This window comes from Nothobranchius furzeri, chromosome 7 (genome assembly GCF_043380555.1).
Source record: "Nothobranchius furzeri strain GRZ-AD chromosome 7, NfurGRZ-RIMD1, whole genome shotgun sequence".
NCBI lineage: Eukaryota > Metazoa > Chordata > Actinopteri > Cyprinodontiformes > Nothobranchiidae > Nothobranchius > Nothobranchius furzeri.
In genome coordinates, this window is record NC_091747.1 from 72,807,654 (window position 1) to 72,822,103 (window position 14,450).

The 14,450-nt window shown below is 43.9% G+C and overlaps 1 protein-coding gene across 12 annotated transcripts in view; it reads right to left on the reverse strand.

The window, feature by feature from the left end:
- tenm3 (teneurin transmembrane protein 3) overlaps positions 1–14,450 on the reverse strand; it is a 251,798-nt gene that overhangs the window by 156,569 nt on the left and 80,779 nt on the right. For all 12 annotated transcript variants that reach the window (XM_054751727.2, XM_015954354.3, XM_015954353.3 and 9 more), the window contains 5 exons: positions 12,250–12,423; positions 9,477–9,541; positions 7,684–7,806; positions 2,271–2,354; positions 600–724 (listed from right to left, as the gene is read on the reverse strand). In XM_054751727.2, the coding sequence (XP_054607702.2) occupies positions 600–724; positions 2,271–2,354; positions 7,684–7,806; positions 9,477–9,541; positions 12,250–12,423 (571 nt within the window). The remainder of the gene's footprint in view (positions 1–599; positions 725–2,270; positions 2,355–7,683; positions 7,807–9,476; positions 9,542–12,249; positions 12,424–14,450) is intronic.

The window sequence follows — 14,450 nt, forward strand, 5'->3', positions numbered from 1 at the left end:
AACTTTTCCGCGCGGAGCCGTGCGGACCTCGCGGACGCGTCAAGCATAAACCAACGTTAAGGGGGAGGGGGGTGTCGAGGAAAAGAGCAGAGAAAAGGCGGAGAGGAAATGGAGGACACCAAGTGGTTAAAAGAAAAACTACGAGGCGCGCCTCGACCAGAACGATGAAACAAGGCTGGTCTGAACTGAGGAGCAGTGACCGAATTTCGTGAGCGCTTCGCCTCCCGGCGCTTCACGGCGCTTCAGCGGCCGGTGTGTCCCCGGCGTAACACTCTTCAGAATAGAAGTATGCTATCACTTGGACGGTTCAGATTTGCTTCAATTGTGTGAGCAAACATCGTCGTCGTGGGTGGACAGCTTGATTGTCTTGTCATTGAAGTGGTGAAATGAAGGATCGACCAATAGGTAATTTTCTCATTCCACTTGTTTAAAAGGGTCACTTGGATGTAAGGTGAAACACACAGGTCGAAAATAAAAAGACACTAGGAAAATGTGTTGTACTGCTTGTGTGGTGAGCTTCCACCAAAACATGACAAATGTTATTTCATAGCCTTCAGGAAATGAGTTCCATCTGTGTGTGATTTGTGTAGAAAACCAACCTGTGTATGTGACGGTGGTAGGCCTTTTCGTGCATACACCCCAACCAGGGCATCTTTATGGAGAAATATGTTGAATTTCAAGAACTGGGGTTGGTCAATATAAAGCTGGGACCTCCAGAACACACCTTGAGGGAAGGAAAAATTGAATTAAAGTCCTAATTTACATTTTATGATTTTGCTCTCAGTGGACAAACATAAATTCAATTCAATTCAAAAATACTTTATTAATCCCAGAGGGAAATAGATTTTTTTCTCAAATTGAAATGTTTTTAATTGAAATTGAAATGATAAAAAGGTAACTGGCCTGTATTTGATATTGCACGTCTAGATTTCCACCCAGGCTTTTTCAACAGTCATTTATTTACTCATACACCGACCCATTTCCACCCTGGTGGTGGTGGGCTCCAATGTAGCCACAGCTGTCCTGGGACACACTAGCAGGCATCATCAGTCCCTGTGAAGTGTCTTTTACTCAACGACACAATGGCAACAAAAATATGAAGCGATATAAATATAACTTCTCCTGCTTCTACAAGGCATTCCACCAAAAACATTAAGTACCTCATTTTAAAAATAAGTCCACCACCACCCTGGTGTCCTAGTCCACAGGTGCTGTATGTGGTCAGAAGAGGGGCATCAGCCATGAAAGCTCGACAACCTTCAGCATCTCAGGGCAAGTGTTATACCCCTCGAGCAGCTTTTTAACCACCCCTGCTATCGTTGCTAGTGTACCAGACTCAGCTTCACCTACTTACTTCAGTGTAGGTTGGAGTCTTTCACCCCAGGTGTGCTGATTACCTTTAGAACAGGTCTGATCAGACTCTTTCTTCACAGTTCTTGTGACAAAACAGCTGATCTCAAAGCTCTATCCCTCATCGTTTGTCAGTTCCAGGTTTTCTTTAGTAAGGGCAGTCTTTCAGCCAGTGGTAAGTGATTTTGCATAATGTACATATTCTTCTCCTTTCATGTTCACCAAGTGAATTTGTCCCTTCAACCCTTCTGGGACTGCTGCGTTCACTTTTATTTCGTGTCTGCTCGTGTGTACAGTGCCTACCAACACTGATCTGTGATGATCTGCTGCCCTCTTGTGGTGAAGTAAATTTATTGCTGATTTCATATTCAGAAGAGACTGGGCAAGCAGTAAGCACTAATTGTTCATCTTTGACATTTAGCCCCATGCTGTTTAGTATGGAGCTAGGATTGGGACAATATTCAGCGTAACTTGTACCAAGTTGTCTGTTACGCTGAATATTGTCCCAATCCTAGCTCCATAGCTTAGTAGCTTAAACACTTCATCTGATTGTTCCACGTTCAGCTTGAATATTTTGTTGAACCACTGTTCAAAGTCATTATAGGCCAAATTTAGTATAATCCATCTGTAAGTTGATTTAACCAACATCTGTGTAAGCTTCATATTGTCAGTCATTTCTTAAAAATAAACAAAACAAAGAGTTCAGCTTACATAGAAGATTAGCCATTCCTCCACATCAGCCTCTAGCATGCCTTCCCTAACTCTTACAGATAGGAAGCCCATTATTAGGGCCATCCTGCTGCTATCATTAGGGACCTTTACATGGCTGAACTGAACCCAGTAGGTAATTAAATTTTTAAGCAGAGATATAAAATGTAACATATTTAAAGGCAAAAGCAACATTTGTGTTATGTTTGAACCTGGCGGGACATCTTGTGTGATTCGTCTTCCCACGTCCACTTCTCCTGTGTCTATGGTGTTGTTCTCTAGAAAAAACATCTTGCCTGTCAATTGAGAAAAAAGATTGCAAGTCATTTCTGATATTTTTCATTCTGACATCTAACAGAGAATAAAATGACATTCGAACATTAATATACACATCCACTCATTAATGTCAGGTTAATGGTTTCCTTGGTCAATCCAGTTGTATGTAACAGACAATTAAAATAGTATTGTTCAGTTAATATAATATTAATACTAATAAGCATCTGTCAGCTGTCTCACACTCGTTAATATCCCTTCACGTAACGTAGTTTAGTGCTTTAGAGAGACACCTGTCATCCAGTTCTGGAGCTCATGCGGGCTTCTGTGTGCTTGATCCGACCCAGACAACAGCGAGTCAGTCGAGCTGGTATTTTTTAAAGCTGCTCATGATCCTTTCCTGCAGGTCTGCAGCGGTTCTGATCCGGTTCCGACCCAGAAACCAGTTGGCCCGCTGAGCCGCGCATTTCTTCTGGTGGTCGGTTCTTATCTGGTTCTGAAGTTCCAGAAATCCACATTTAACTTTTTAAACCCCACCACGGGTCTCCGGAGCCCAACGCGGACCTCCCTGAACCGGTACCGACCGATGTGGGCTACAGAAGTCCGTCTATTCGGCTGCACAAAACGCCCTCAGACACGGAGATAGAGGCGCTGTTTCTCTTATCTGGAAACCCGTGGACTTGATGTCCGGACACGCTGGAGTTGGTACAGCCTTCACACACTCTAGTTTATCAAAATGAACACAATCCAAAACTAGTAACCATACACACTGGCTGGATAACATGAGCTCTCTACCCTAAAACTAGCCACTCTCCATACTGAGCTGAGGCAGCGCCTAGCTTCTAACTCCCTTTGGTTCAGTGTTGGGAAAGTTCATTTAAAACAAACAAACTAGTTCAAAGTTCAGTTCATACATTTTAAAACGAACTAGTTCATCTCTTAGTTCATAATTAAAAAAAATTTAGAACTAAGTTCACTGTTCCAAAAACAAAGTAGTTCATAATTCTTTTTTCTATATATATGAGAAAAAGAATTATGAACTAGTTTATATATATATATATATATATATATATATATATATATAGATAGATAGATATGTATCTTATGGAATAATTTTCCAATAGTCGGCACCCGTTCAGTCCACACTCGTACCCAGCAGCAGTTTTTACCCTAAAGTATATTCTCAATAACATGATGAAAACCTTATTTGAACAGTTTTTAATGGGAAATCATTAAACAAACAATCTTAGGAAACAGGCTGAGGTAGCAAACTCAAAGTACAAAACATAAAAAAATGTAAATCTCAAGTCCCGTTTCAATTTTTCTGAATGAACTTTTGACTCCTGCACACAGCATAGACGTAGAAGAGTAGACGCCACACCAACCGCTACTGCCTATGTTTGGCCGCATTTGCGGGTTCTACTTTCTATAAACTCTATGGTTAACAGGATGGCTAGGCTTTAGCTCCGGAAAAGCTCCGTGGAGATCTGGAGCTAGAACGGCCAAAGAACGCGTTCATAAACCCGTTCACGCACGCCAGGATGAACGCACTCACTTTTACGTTCGTCAGGCAAAATACTAACGAGTTCAGTTCCCAAAAAAAACTAACAAATTCACGAACAATCGTTTAATGAAGGCGTTCGAGCACAACACTGCTTTGGTTACGTCAGAGAGTCAGAATTAGAAAAAGCCTTTTTAGAAGCTTTGCTGAGAAAGGCCACTTTTTACCAGAAAACTCTGCTGGTATGTATTTTATAATGAAATATCCACTATAAGCATTTCAAATTGTATTTTTTAGATAGCATTTTATATGAATTTGAAAAATAAATAACCTGTAATTTGCTCTTGAAACTCATTTGTTATGCTCACAGCAAAAATGTATTTAGTCAGCGTGAAAGCAAGTCTTTGTGTAACTTCTCACACTTAAACCATGAGAGGCCTGTAATTTCCTTCATATGTATACCTCAGCTACGAGAGACAGAATTAGAGGATCCACAGAATCACATTGTCTGATTTTTAAAAACTTTATTTGCAAACATGCTGGAAAATATGTTTTTGGTCAATAACAAAAGTTCACCTCAATACTTTGTTATATACCCTCTGTTGGAAATGACAGAGGTCAGATGCTTTCTGTAAGTCTTCACAAGGTTTTCACACACTGTGGCAGGTATTTTGCCCATTCCACCATATAGATCTCCACTAGAGCAGTGATGTTTTGGGGCTGTTGCTGGGCAACATGGAATTTCAAATCCATCCAAAGATTTTCTATGGGGTTGAGATCTGGAGACTGGCTAGGCCACTCCAGGGGCCTTTCTATGAAAAAAATGTGGAAAGTTCGTACGAATGGTCAAATTCCTTATTTATGAAACATGCGATGGCCTCTCTTATGCATGTTCTTCCTCAATCTTGTGTTGACAAGTCCCACCTGTTCGTACCCAGGTGCTCATATCCATTCAGTCATTTACATACAGAAACGCCCTCAGTTACCCATATTTGATCACACCACATCATCTGCGCGTGAGGAGAATCTCGGCCTTCCTCCCGAAAAAAAGCTAAATTATGTTAACAGCGAGATCGAGGCACTGGCTGCTGAAGTGCAAGAGAACCAAACGAGTTGCCAAGTTTGGAAACGCGTTGGGGACAGAGAAGAGATCCCGTCAGAAATAAATTAAAATGCTTCCACATAAAATTGAATGTGGTGAATGGTATAGTAACAAGTTGTCATTTACATTTTACTTTTAAGGAGTCATTCTGTCACGGTGAGAGCAGGAGGTTAGGACCCAAGATGCAGAATCCCCAGAACGACTCAAGGCAGGAGAGGTTTGAGAGAATACTTCCTTTTATTAAAGGCGGATGCGCCAAAGTCCAGAGGCACAAAAACAAACCTGACTTAATATCAAACTCGCAGAACGAACAAACAAACAAACAAACAGACAAACAAACAAACAGACAGACAGACAGACAGAAGCTCACCCATGAGCACGAACTAGGGTAACTAGAGGAGGACAGAACACGCTGACAATTACAATGAACCAATGACACTGAAAGACACAGACAGGGTTATATACACAGAGGGAAACAATCAGGGAAACAGGTGACAGGTGTGAGTAGTGAGATCTGGAGGGAAGGCAGGTGCATACAATAATCTAAATGAGGGGAAAGAAACAAGCAGGATGGCAGATAAACCTTAACCTATAAAACACGGATAAAACTAAGGCCTAGTCCACGCGTAGCCGTTTTTTTTTAAACGAATATCCGCCCCTCCAAAAACTTGCATCCACACCACCTCGTTTTAAAAAAAAACTCTGTCCACACGTACCCGGATAAATACGTTGTTAAGGACATGCCAGACCTGTAGGCGGCAGTACGTCCCCTGTTCTTAACCTCGTCCTTCGTTTGTGGTCTTCCGCAAGGAGCAGTAATTCCGCTTGCAAAAACAAACAAGCAAAAAGCGCTTGGACAGTTGATAAAGCGAGCGCAGCTCTGAGGGCATCCATGCTGTCGGCTTAAACACAGGTCGCACACGTGATGTCAGCATTTTTTTGTCACGGAAAGTGACGTTGCGGACCTTAAAACTCCGGTTTTGTCTGTCCACACGCAGACACTCAAAACGGAGAAAACACAGATCTTCACTTTGGCCGGAGTTTCTAAAAAGATCCGTTTTCGTGTGGATGACAGACCAAAACGTAGAAAAATATCTACGTTTTGGCAGATCCCCGGCTACGTGTGGACAGGGCCTAAACCTAAAGAGTGAGGGCCAAAAATAAACAACTAATAACTAGATGGATGAGGAGGACTAAAATAAGATTGACTAGGAAAAGGGAGTGATTAGGAGGACAGCTGAGGGAAGTCTAGAGAGGGCTGGGGCTAATAATGGGACACAAGAGGAGAACCTGGAGTGAGAACAGTAGGAGGCCGGGGACAGAGGGACACAGAACATGACACATTCCGTTTGGAGGTTTTATTTGGAAATGTCAGAGTACAGCCTCTTCTGAGCTATCCTTAGCAACACGTGTATAATCGGAGAGCAGAGACGGTTCTGGGAGCTGAATCTCGTAGTTGAAAAATAGAATATGTATTTTAATCAGATTTGTGCGGTTTGTCTGTTGCTCAACAAATGGTTCCAAATCACTGCATAGCTCCAGAAGGATCTCCTTCAGGAATCAGATCAGCACTTTCGGAGGACGCGTTACCATCAGAGTGCACGCTCTGCCAAATTTTCCAATAACACAAGATCAGCCATTCTACAATGGCAGATTCCTGTCAATCACAGGCGTCTTTATTGGTTTTAGCAGCAATTATGTGACACAGCTGTTTTTCCACCGAAAAAAAAAGTTATTGGGCAAAATAATTTGTGGATGTACGGTGGTTCCACCGTTCTACTACTAGATGGTGTTCCTATGCACGGTGTGAGCTTTTCTCATATGTTGGAACATTTACACGTACAAGTACAAAATGATAAATACCACACAGTGCACAAATTTGTTCCTACTCACGACATTCGCACAGTACTGTGCGTAAGTACACTTGAGGGCCCAGGACCTTGAACTGTTTTTTACAAAGCCACTCCTTCATTAACCGGGTAGTGAGTTTGGGACCACTGTCATGCTGAAAGACCCAGACACAAATGAGTGCAGGGGGCACCCATAAAGTGCAGGGGGCGCCAACGTGCTGGTTCCAATCCAGACCAGTGATATCTGACAGATAGAAAACCATGTTGCAGCGCAGGTTTCTTATTTTTACTCAGCGATTGTGCGCTCTCTTTTTGTCATGAAAAAAATGTCACCCCGGGCAGCCGCCTGGTCTGCCCATGCCTAAAACTGCTACTGCATCCAGGTAAGGCTGGGTCCTCCCCCTTCTGGACATCCCCCTCCCCCATAATGAAACAGAATTGTTACCATAATTTTAGAGAGGCCAAGGTCCACCTGGGGCTCCAAGAGCCTGGGCCCGGCTCTGCCACGTGTTCCAGCCTTCTTCCTACTGGCAGCCTTCAAGTTAGGACCCAATCCCCAGGAATCCGACCAGATCCCCGCATGGAGCTGGCCGGCCCCACCCAGAGCCACCCAGGGGCAACGCAGCAACCAGGAAGCAACCCATGGCCACTGCCAAGACCCAACTAATTGGCTTAATGAACTGAACTGGAATACTTTATTGTAAGTCGCTTTGGGTAAAAGCGTCTGCTAAATAAATAAACATAAATAAACATAAATAAACATTTTGTTAAGTGCCTTGAGACAACTTTTGCTGTGATTTGGCACCTTAAAGCTGAATTGAATTGAATGCCCAAACTATTCAGCTTTGACTTGTTTTTTAATAATTAAAATCAAAAGATAACTTTCAAAAAGTACCTACCATTGTCAGCTGATCCCACAAAGGTGTGAGAAGTTGTATCACTTTCTGCTCCTCCATTTTCAAATGTTTCCCCATAACCGTCACTCTCCTGAAGCTGCCAGTTCAGGCCGAACAAATGCATAGCTGGAGATGAGGGAGGAAACCATGACATGTTGGAAAAGACAAAAACACCAACAATACATAGAGTTCTACACTGAACCAAAATATAAAAATATACCCTTATTCATAATATTTTATCTTGGTTTTTCTAAGCATTTGATTAAATTAAACTGAACAAAAATATAAATGCAACACTTTTGTTTTTGCTCCTGTTTTTGATGAGCTGAACTCAAACATCTAAAACTGTGTCTACATACACAAAAGACGTGTGACTCTCAAATATTGTTCTGAAATCTGTCCACATGTGTTAGTGAGCACCTTTCCTTTACTAAGATAATCCATCCCACATCACAGGTGTGGCATATCAAGGGGCTGATTAGACATCATGAATAATGTACAGGTGTGCTTTACCCCAAAATTCCACTATCTCCGCTCTGCCCCCGCTTTCCGCAGCCGCTCGCTTCTGAACTCAATTTTTACTGCTACCCGCTCTACAACGGCTCCGCTCCGGTGCGGAGACCTGAGGTGCGCAAACAAGCATGCGCGGGACTTTCGAGATCTTGCAATACAGTCCGAGCAATAAATACGGAAGTTAGATCCAAACACCCGTTGTGTGGGAGAAGCATCGAAATGAACTGTTTAATGTGCCCATCATTTGTGTTGAGAGATCAGCAGTGTTTGGATCAACAGGGTGACTACTTTGATAGTAGAAACTGTATATATGGCTTAGTTTTGTGCATTTAAAGTTCAACCGCCATTGACATTTGTTAAAAGCTGTTAAACCTGTGCATATGAAGCAAAAACGCTTTTTGTTTATCGATTTATTGTGAAATAACGTAAGTTGTGCTTGCTCCCTTTCCTGTTGGGCGGATGTGATTTCTGTCCATTGACTGCGGAGGTGCTCCGGCGTCCGGCAACAATAGAATCGATCCTATTTTTGCCGGATGGCGGAACGGCGGGCGGCGCACTGCGCCGCACAGTGCAGTAGTGGAACAGCTCTGATTGACTACAATGAGACCGTTTTTGCTGCGGATTTCGTGCCGGAGCAGAGCGGAGGTATTGGAATTTTGGGGTAAGACTGCCCACAATTAAAGGCTATTGAGGGACACTGCCCTACATCATTAAAACTGTCCAATGACATTTACACATCAGAGAGAGAGAGAGAGAGAGAGAGAGAGAGAGAGAGAGAGAGAGAGAGAGAGAGAGAGAGAGAGAGAGAGAGAGAGAGAGAGAGAGAGAGAGAGAGAGAGAGAGAGAGAGAGAGAGAGAGAGAGAGAGAGAGAGAGAGAGAGAGAGAGAGAGAGAGAGAGAGAGAGAGAGAGAGAGAGAGAGAGAGAGAGAGAGAGAGAGAGAGAGAGAGAGAGAGAGAGAGAGAGAGAGAGAGAGAGAGAGAGAGAGAGAGAGAGAGAGAGAGAGAGAGAGAGAGAGAGAGAGAGAGAGAGAGAGAGAGAGAGAGAGAGGTGTTCAGAAAAAGTTCCAAGTGAAATATTGGAACACATAATCTTACTCCGTGTCAAAAACACCATGCAATTAATGAATAAGTAAATAAATAAATAAATAATCAAAACAAAGAAACCAAGGAGAGTGCAGATCCAGGAAGATGGAAGACGATAAGTGAAGAAATTAGACAGTAAATCAATTTATGTCCATGGACATCTGTGTTCTACAGAAAGCATGACTGCTGAGTGTCTTACCAATGCAGTAACAGAGCAGGACCGAGAGCAGAACAGACAGACCAACAGCACTGAATGCTGTACACCTGAGGGGAGAAAGGAGAAGTACCACATAAAATAATAACCCACTCACTTCCTGCAGGACACATGCTGGTAGTGACAGGATTTTGTCAGCTTATGTCAGACAATTTTATGTTTCTTGTAAAAAAGAAAATAAAATCAAAATTTTAGTGCAGTTCATGGAAAACAAGTGTACAAACCTGAAAGTCCCTTTTTGTTGTGACAATTCTATTCACTATTCAACCTCTTCCAACTCAGTCTTAGTGGTTGCAAACTTTAACCCTCCCACTGTCTTTATGGGTGTTACCCGCGAGGAAAGTTGACCATTGAGCAGGGTTGATGGTTTATCTCTTGAGGTCCATGTGGCAGGGGTGAGGAGTGAGCACCACCAATCAACAATGTTGATTTTATATTTCCTCATTAGGTTAACGCAGTGATAGCTTGCTCTTGTTGTATTGTTTAGTGTCCTTTTTTGTTTGTTTTTTTCTTTCTGCAGGTCTAGAAGCTGACTGTTGTTCATCGTTGATTGTTTATTTTTCTGAGTGGTGTTTTTTTTACTGGAATCCTGTACATGTCATGGATCGTCCGTAACAAACACCATGTTCAAGCATAAAGGTGTTAGGTGTTGGCACCAGGATACCTTAGGGCACAGTTCATCGACTGACTTTGTCGTTGTTTCATCTGATCTCTCAGGCCACATGTCTTGGACACTCAGATGAAGAGACTGACCGAGTTGTCAACTGACCACTACCTGGAGGTAAGTTGGCTTCGATGGTGCGGGAGGAGATCGATCAGACTTGGCAGGCCTAAATGTATTGTGAGAGTCTGCTGGGAACGTCTGGCGGAGTCTCCTGTCTGAAGGAGCTTAAATTTTCACCTCAGACAGAATTTCAAACACATCCCGAAGGAAGCAAGGGACATGGAGTCCAAATGGCCCATTTTCCATGCTTCTATTGTTGAGGCGGCTGACCGGGCCGCAGAATTGTTGGTGCCTGTTGTGGTAGCAACCTCCGAACCCACTAGTGGACTGGCGGTTAGGGATGCTGTCAAGCTGAAGAAAGATACTATCAGGTATTTTTGGCCTTTGGGGCTCCAGAGGCAGCTGATGAGTACTGGCAGTCCAAGCGGAATGCGGCTCGGATGGTCACGGAGGCAAAAACCTGGGCAAGGGAGGAGCTCGGTGAGACCATGGAGCAAGACCTACATATGGCTTTGAGGAGATTCTGGTCCACCATCTGGCGTCTCAGGAGGGGAAAGCAGTGCACTACCAACACTGTTTACAGTGGTGATGGCGTGCTGCTGACCTTTACTCAGGACGTTGTGGATCAGTGGGCAGAATACTTAGAAGACCTCATCAATCACACCGGCATGTCTTCCAGCGAGGAAGCAGAGTCATGGGACTTCTGGTTTGACTATAAATTCTAGAGCTGAGGTCATTGATGTGGTCAAAAACTACTTGGTAAAGCCCTGGGGGTGGATGAGATCCACCCGGAGTTCCTTATGGCTCTGGTTGTCACAGCTTCACAGTGTTGCATGGGCATCGGGAGCAGTTCCACTGAATTGGCAGATTGGGGTGGTGGTCCCCCTACTTAAAAAGGGGGACTGCAGAGTGTGTTTCAACTACAGGGGATCACAATTCTGAGACTCCCTGGTAAGGGATTCAGGGTTCAGGGGTTCTGGAGAGGATGGTCCATCAGATTGTTGAACCTCAGATTCAGGAGGTCTTCGTCCTGGCTGTGGAACACTGGATCAGCTCTATATCCTTAAAAGTATCCTGGAGGGTGCGTGGGAGTTCACCCAACCAATCTACATGTGTTTTGTGGATTTGGAGAAGACGTTTGACCGCATCCCCAGGGGACCCTGTTGGGAGTACTGTGGGAGTTTGGGGTACCGGGCCCTTTGATATGGGTTGTTAGGTGACGTCCCTGTATGACTGGTGTCAGAGCTTGGTCCGCTTTGCCATCAGTAAGTCGAGCTCATTTCTGGTAAGAGTTGGACTCCGCCATAACTTTTATGGACAGGATTTCTAGGCGCAGCCAGGGTGTTGAGGGGATCTGTTTTGGTGGCCTGAGGATGAGATCTCTGCTTTTTGCAGGGTTTTTTAAAGCATCTCTAGCATAAGTGAATTGTTTCTCTGTTAAAAAAAACAACTAAACTCTTGATACTCCTGTTTAAGGGTTGAGTTGACATGTCAGGATTCATCATATGCAAACATCTCGCCTCTGATAAGCTAACAGCAATGTAACTCTTCTACTGCTTTCGGTAACAAAACTCAGAATAATGTTATCGGTTAAAAAAAATGGAAGACAGATCTTTAATGAGCTCCGCCTTTTTGTGGAGTTTCTAATAGTTATCTTCTACTAGCCAACATGCGCTATGCTCTCTTATGGCTGAAATATCAATACAGACTTCCTCTAGGTGGTTCCAAGCCAAGGTGGGTGGTGTGATGTATACTAATTTTCTCTGAGACAGAAAAGACACAGGCCTTTTCTGACTCTGTGGTTTTCCCATCTTTTTCCTGTCTGCAGAAAATTCAGGTGAGGGAGATAGAAGAAAATGTTCACATTCAGTGTACTTATGGCACTCAAATTTACTGATTAGATTTTTATTATATTATTATATTGTTTCTCGGTGAACACAACCTTTAATAATACTAAAACATGTCCACTTTTTCTGAATTAATATGATTTCTGATACAAACCTCTGTATTATGTAAAACAGCATTCCATCTTACCGCCATGAGCAGTACTTGGAGGACTTCTTGAACTTAAAGGCAGAGCGTGACAGGGTATTCCTTGGTAATGGCCTGGTGGGCGGTGTATAAACTGAGCCCGTTGCCATGGTGTAGCCAGGAGTGGCTGTTGAGAAGAGGGGGGTGGTACCTGTACCTGTTTTAAAGAGGAAGTGCCTTGAAGGCCAGAGAAGGAGAGAGAAATCAACCAAAGGTAGGAACATCACAAATTTGAGTAAACACTGATGCATGACAGGGATTTATTAGCACAAGCCTGGTTCAGATTTCAACTCGGGCTCTTCTCCTCTTTATGGAGTTTGTGTGTTTCTCTGGGTTCATTCCTCGTTCCAGGAACATGCTGTTTAAATTACCTGCTGATATGGGGGGGTTGGGGGTGTGCGCCGAGAGTATGGGGTACCAGGCCCTCTGATAAGGGCTATTAGGTCCCTGTATGACCGGTGTCAGAGCTTGGTCCGTATTGCCGACAGTAAGTCGCGATCATTCCCAGTGAGAGTTGGACTCTGCCAAGGCTGCCCTTTGTCATTGATTCTGTTCATAACGTTTATGGACAGGATTTCTAAGTGCAGCCAAGGTGTTGAGAGGAGCCAAATGAGGTGGTTCGGGCATCTGATTAGGATGCCTTCTGGACACCTCCCTGGTGAGGTTTTCCAGGCATGTCCAACAGGCACCCAGGACATGTTGGAGAGACTACATCTCTCAACTGCCCAGGGAACACCTTGAGGTTTCCCCGGAAAAGCTGGCCCAAGTGGCTGGGGAGAGGGAAGTCTGGGCTTCTCGACTTAGGCTGTTGCCCCTGTGACCTGACTCCAGATAAGTGGAAGAAAATGTATAGTGATGGTAATTTAGCAAATGGTCTGTATTTGATATAGCGCCTTCTAGAGTCCTAGAAGCACCCAAGGTGCTTTATGGCACAATCAGTCATTCACCTATTCCCACACATATTCACACGCTGGTGGGGATGAGCTACATTGTAGCCACAGCTGCCCTGGGGCACACTGACAGAGGCAGACTACTGAGCACTGGTGCCACCGGCGCCTCCGACCACCACCAGCAGGTGGGGGGGGGTCTTGTACAAGGACCCAAGGACGCAATGTCAGCGACAAACCTGCAACATTCCAATTATGAGGCGAACACTTAACTCCTTTGCCACCATCACCCTTAGCGTAAGCTGGAAGCTTTTGCAGGAACTGCCAAATATAGGAAGTGCTTCCTTTGTTAAGGGTTCGTTGTTAAAGTTGTGGACCAACCAGATTTAAGAAAGATTTAAGAAAGTTTCATAGGCGTTACCAAAGAATCCTCAGACGTCCTCATTCTCAGACACTTAGCATTTTCACTACACAGGTTCATACAACATCCATTGCTTGTATTATCATTAGTTGTACACAAATGAGAAAAAATGCAAGCAAGTACAAGCAAGTACCAGCAAGTTTTGGTCAACTTCAGACCTCCATACATTCCTTGCCATTATCGTGAGAGTCCGCATTCTAGGAGCTAGATGGACCGGCGAGGAATAAAGTTAAAGTCCCATAGTCATCATCACACACTGGTGAAATTCATCTCCGCATTTGAATCATATCCATGGGGAGCGGTCAGCTGCAGCAGTGGCTGTGCTCAGGAACTATTTGGTGGTTTAATCCAACCCCTTAAAGCGGAGTGTCAAGCAGGGAGGCATTGGGTCCCATTTTATAAGTCTTTGGTGAGACCCGACCAGAATTTGAACCCCAATCTCCCAGTCCCAGGGCAGACACTCTAGGCCACTGAGCTGGTTGAACTCAAGCTTTGTCTCAGTGGATGGCACCGGATGGATTTAAGCAGATGTTTGAACAATGTCGGACCAAGCGGAAGAAATAAAACCCCAACATAGGAGTCTTTTTTGTTTTATTTTTCAGAGTGGAAATGCGAGAAATACATGGAGGAGCTATGACGCGCTGGATGTTATTGATAGCTACAGACTGACAAACCAAGGTAGCGAGGCAGACCTGAACTCAGAAACTGCGCTCTGGAGTCACTTGTGGAAACTGTTGTTAAGCATTTCTTTTTAGTCTTATGCTTTGCAGACCATTTGATGGAGCACAAAAATATTGAATATTTGCACAACTGATTTATTGAATTTGGGCATGACTAGTCGTTTAATCATGCCTGGCAACATGAGAGCCCTAACTGCAATAGAAACGCTCGCCTGA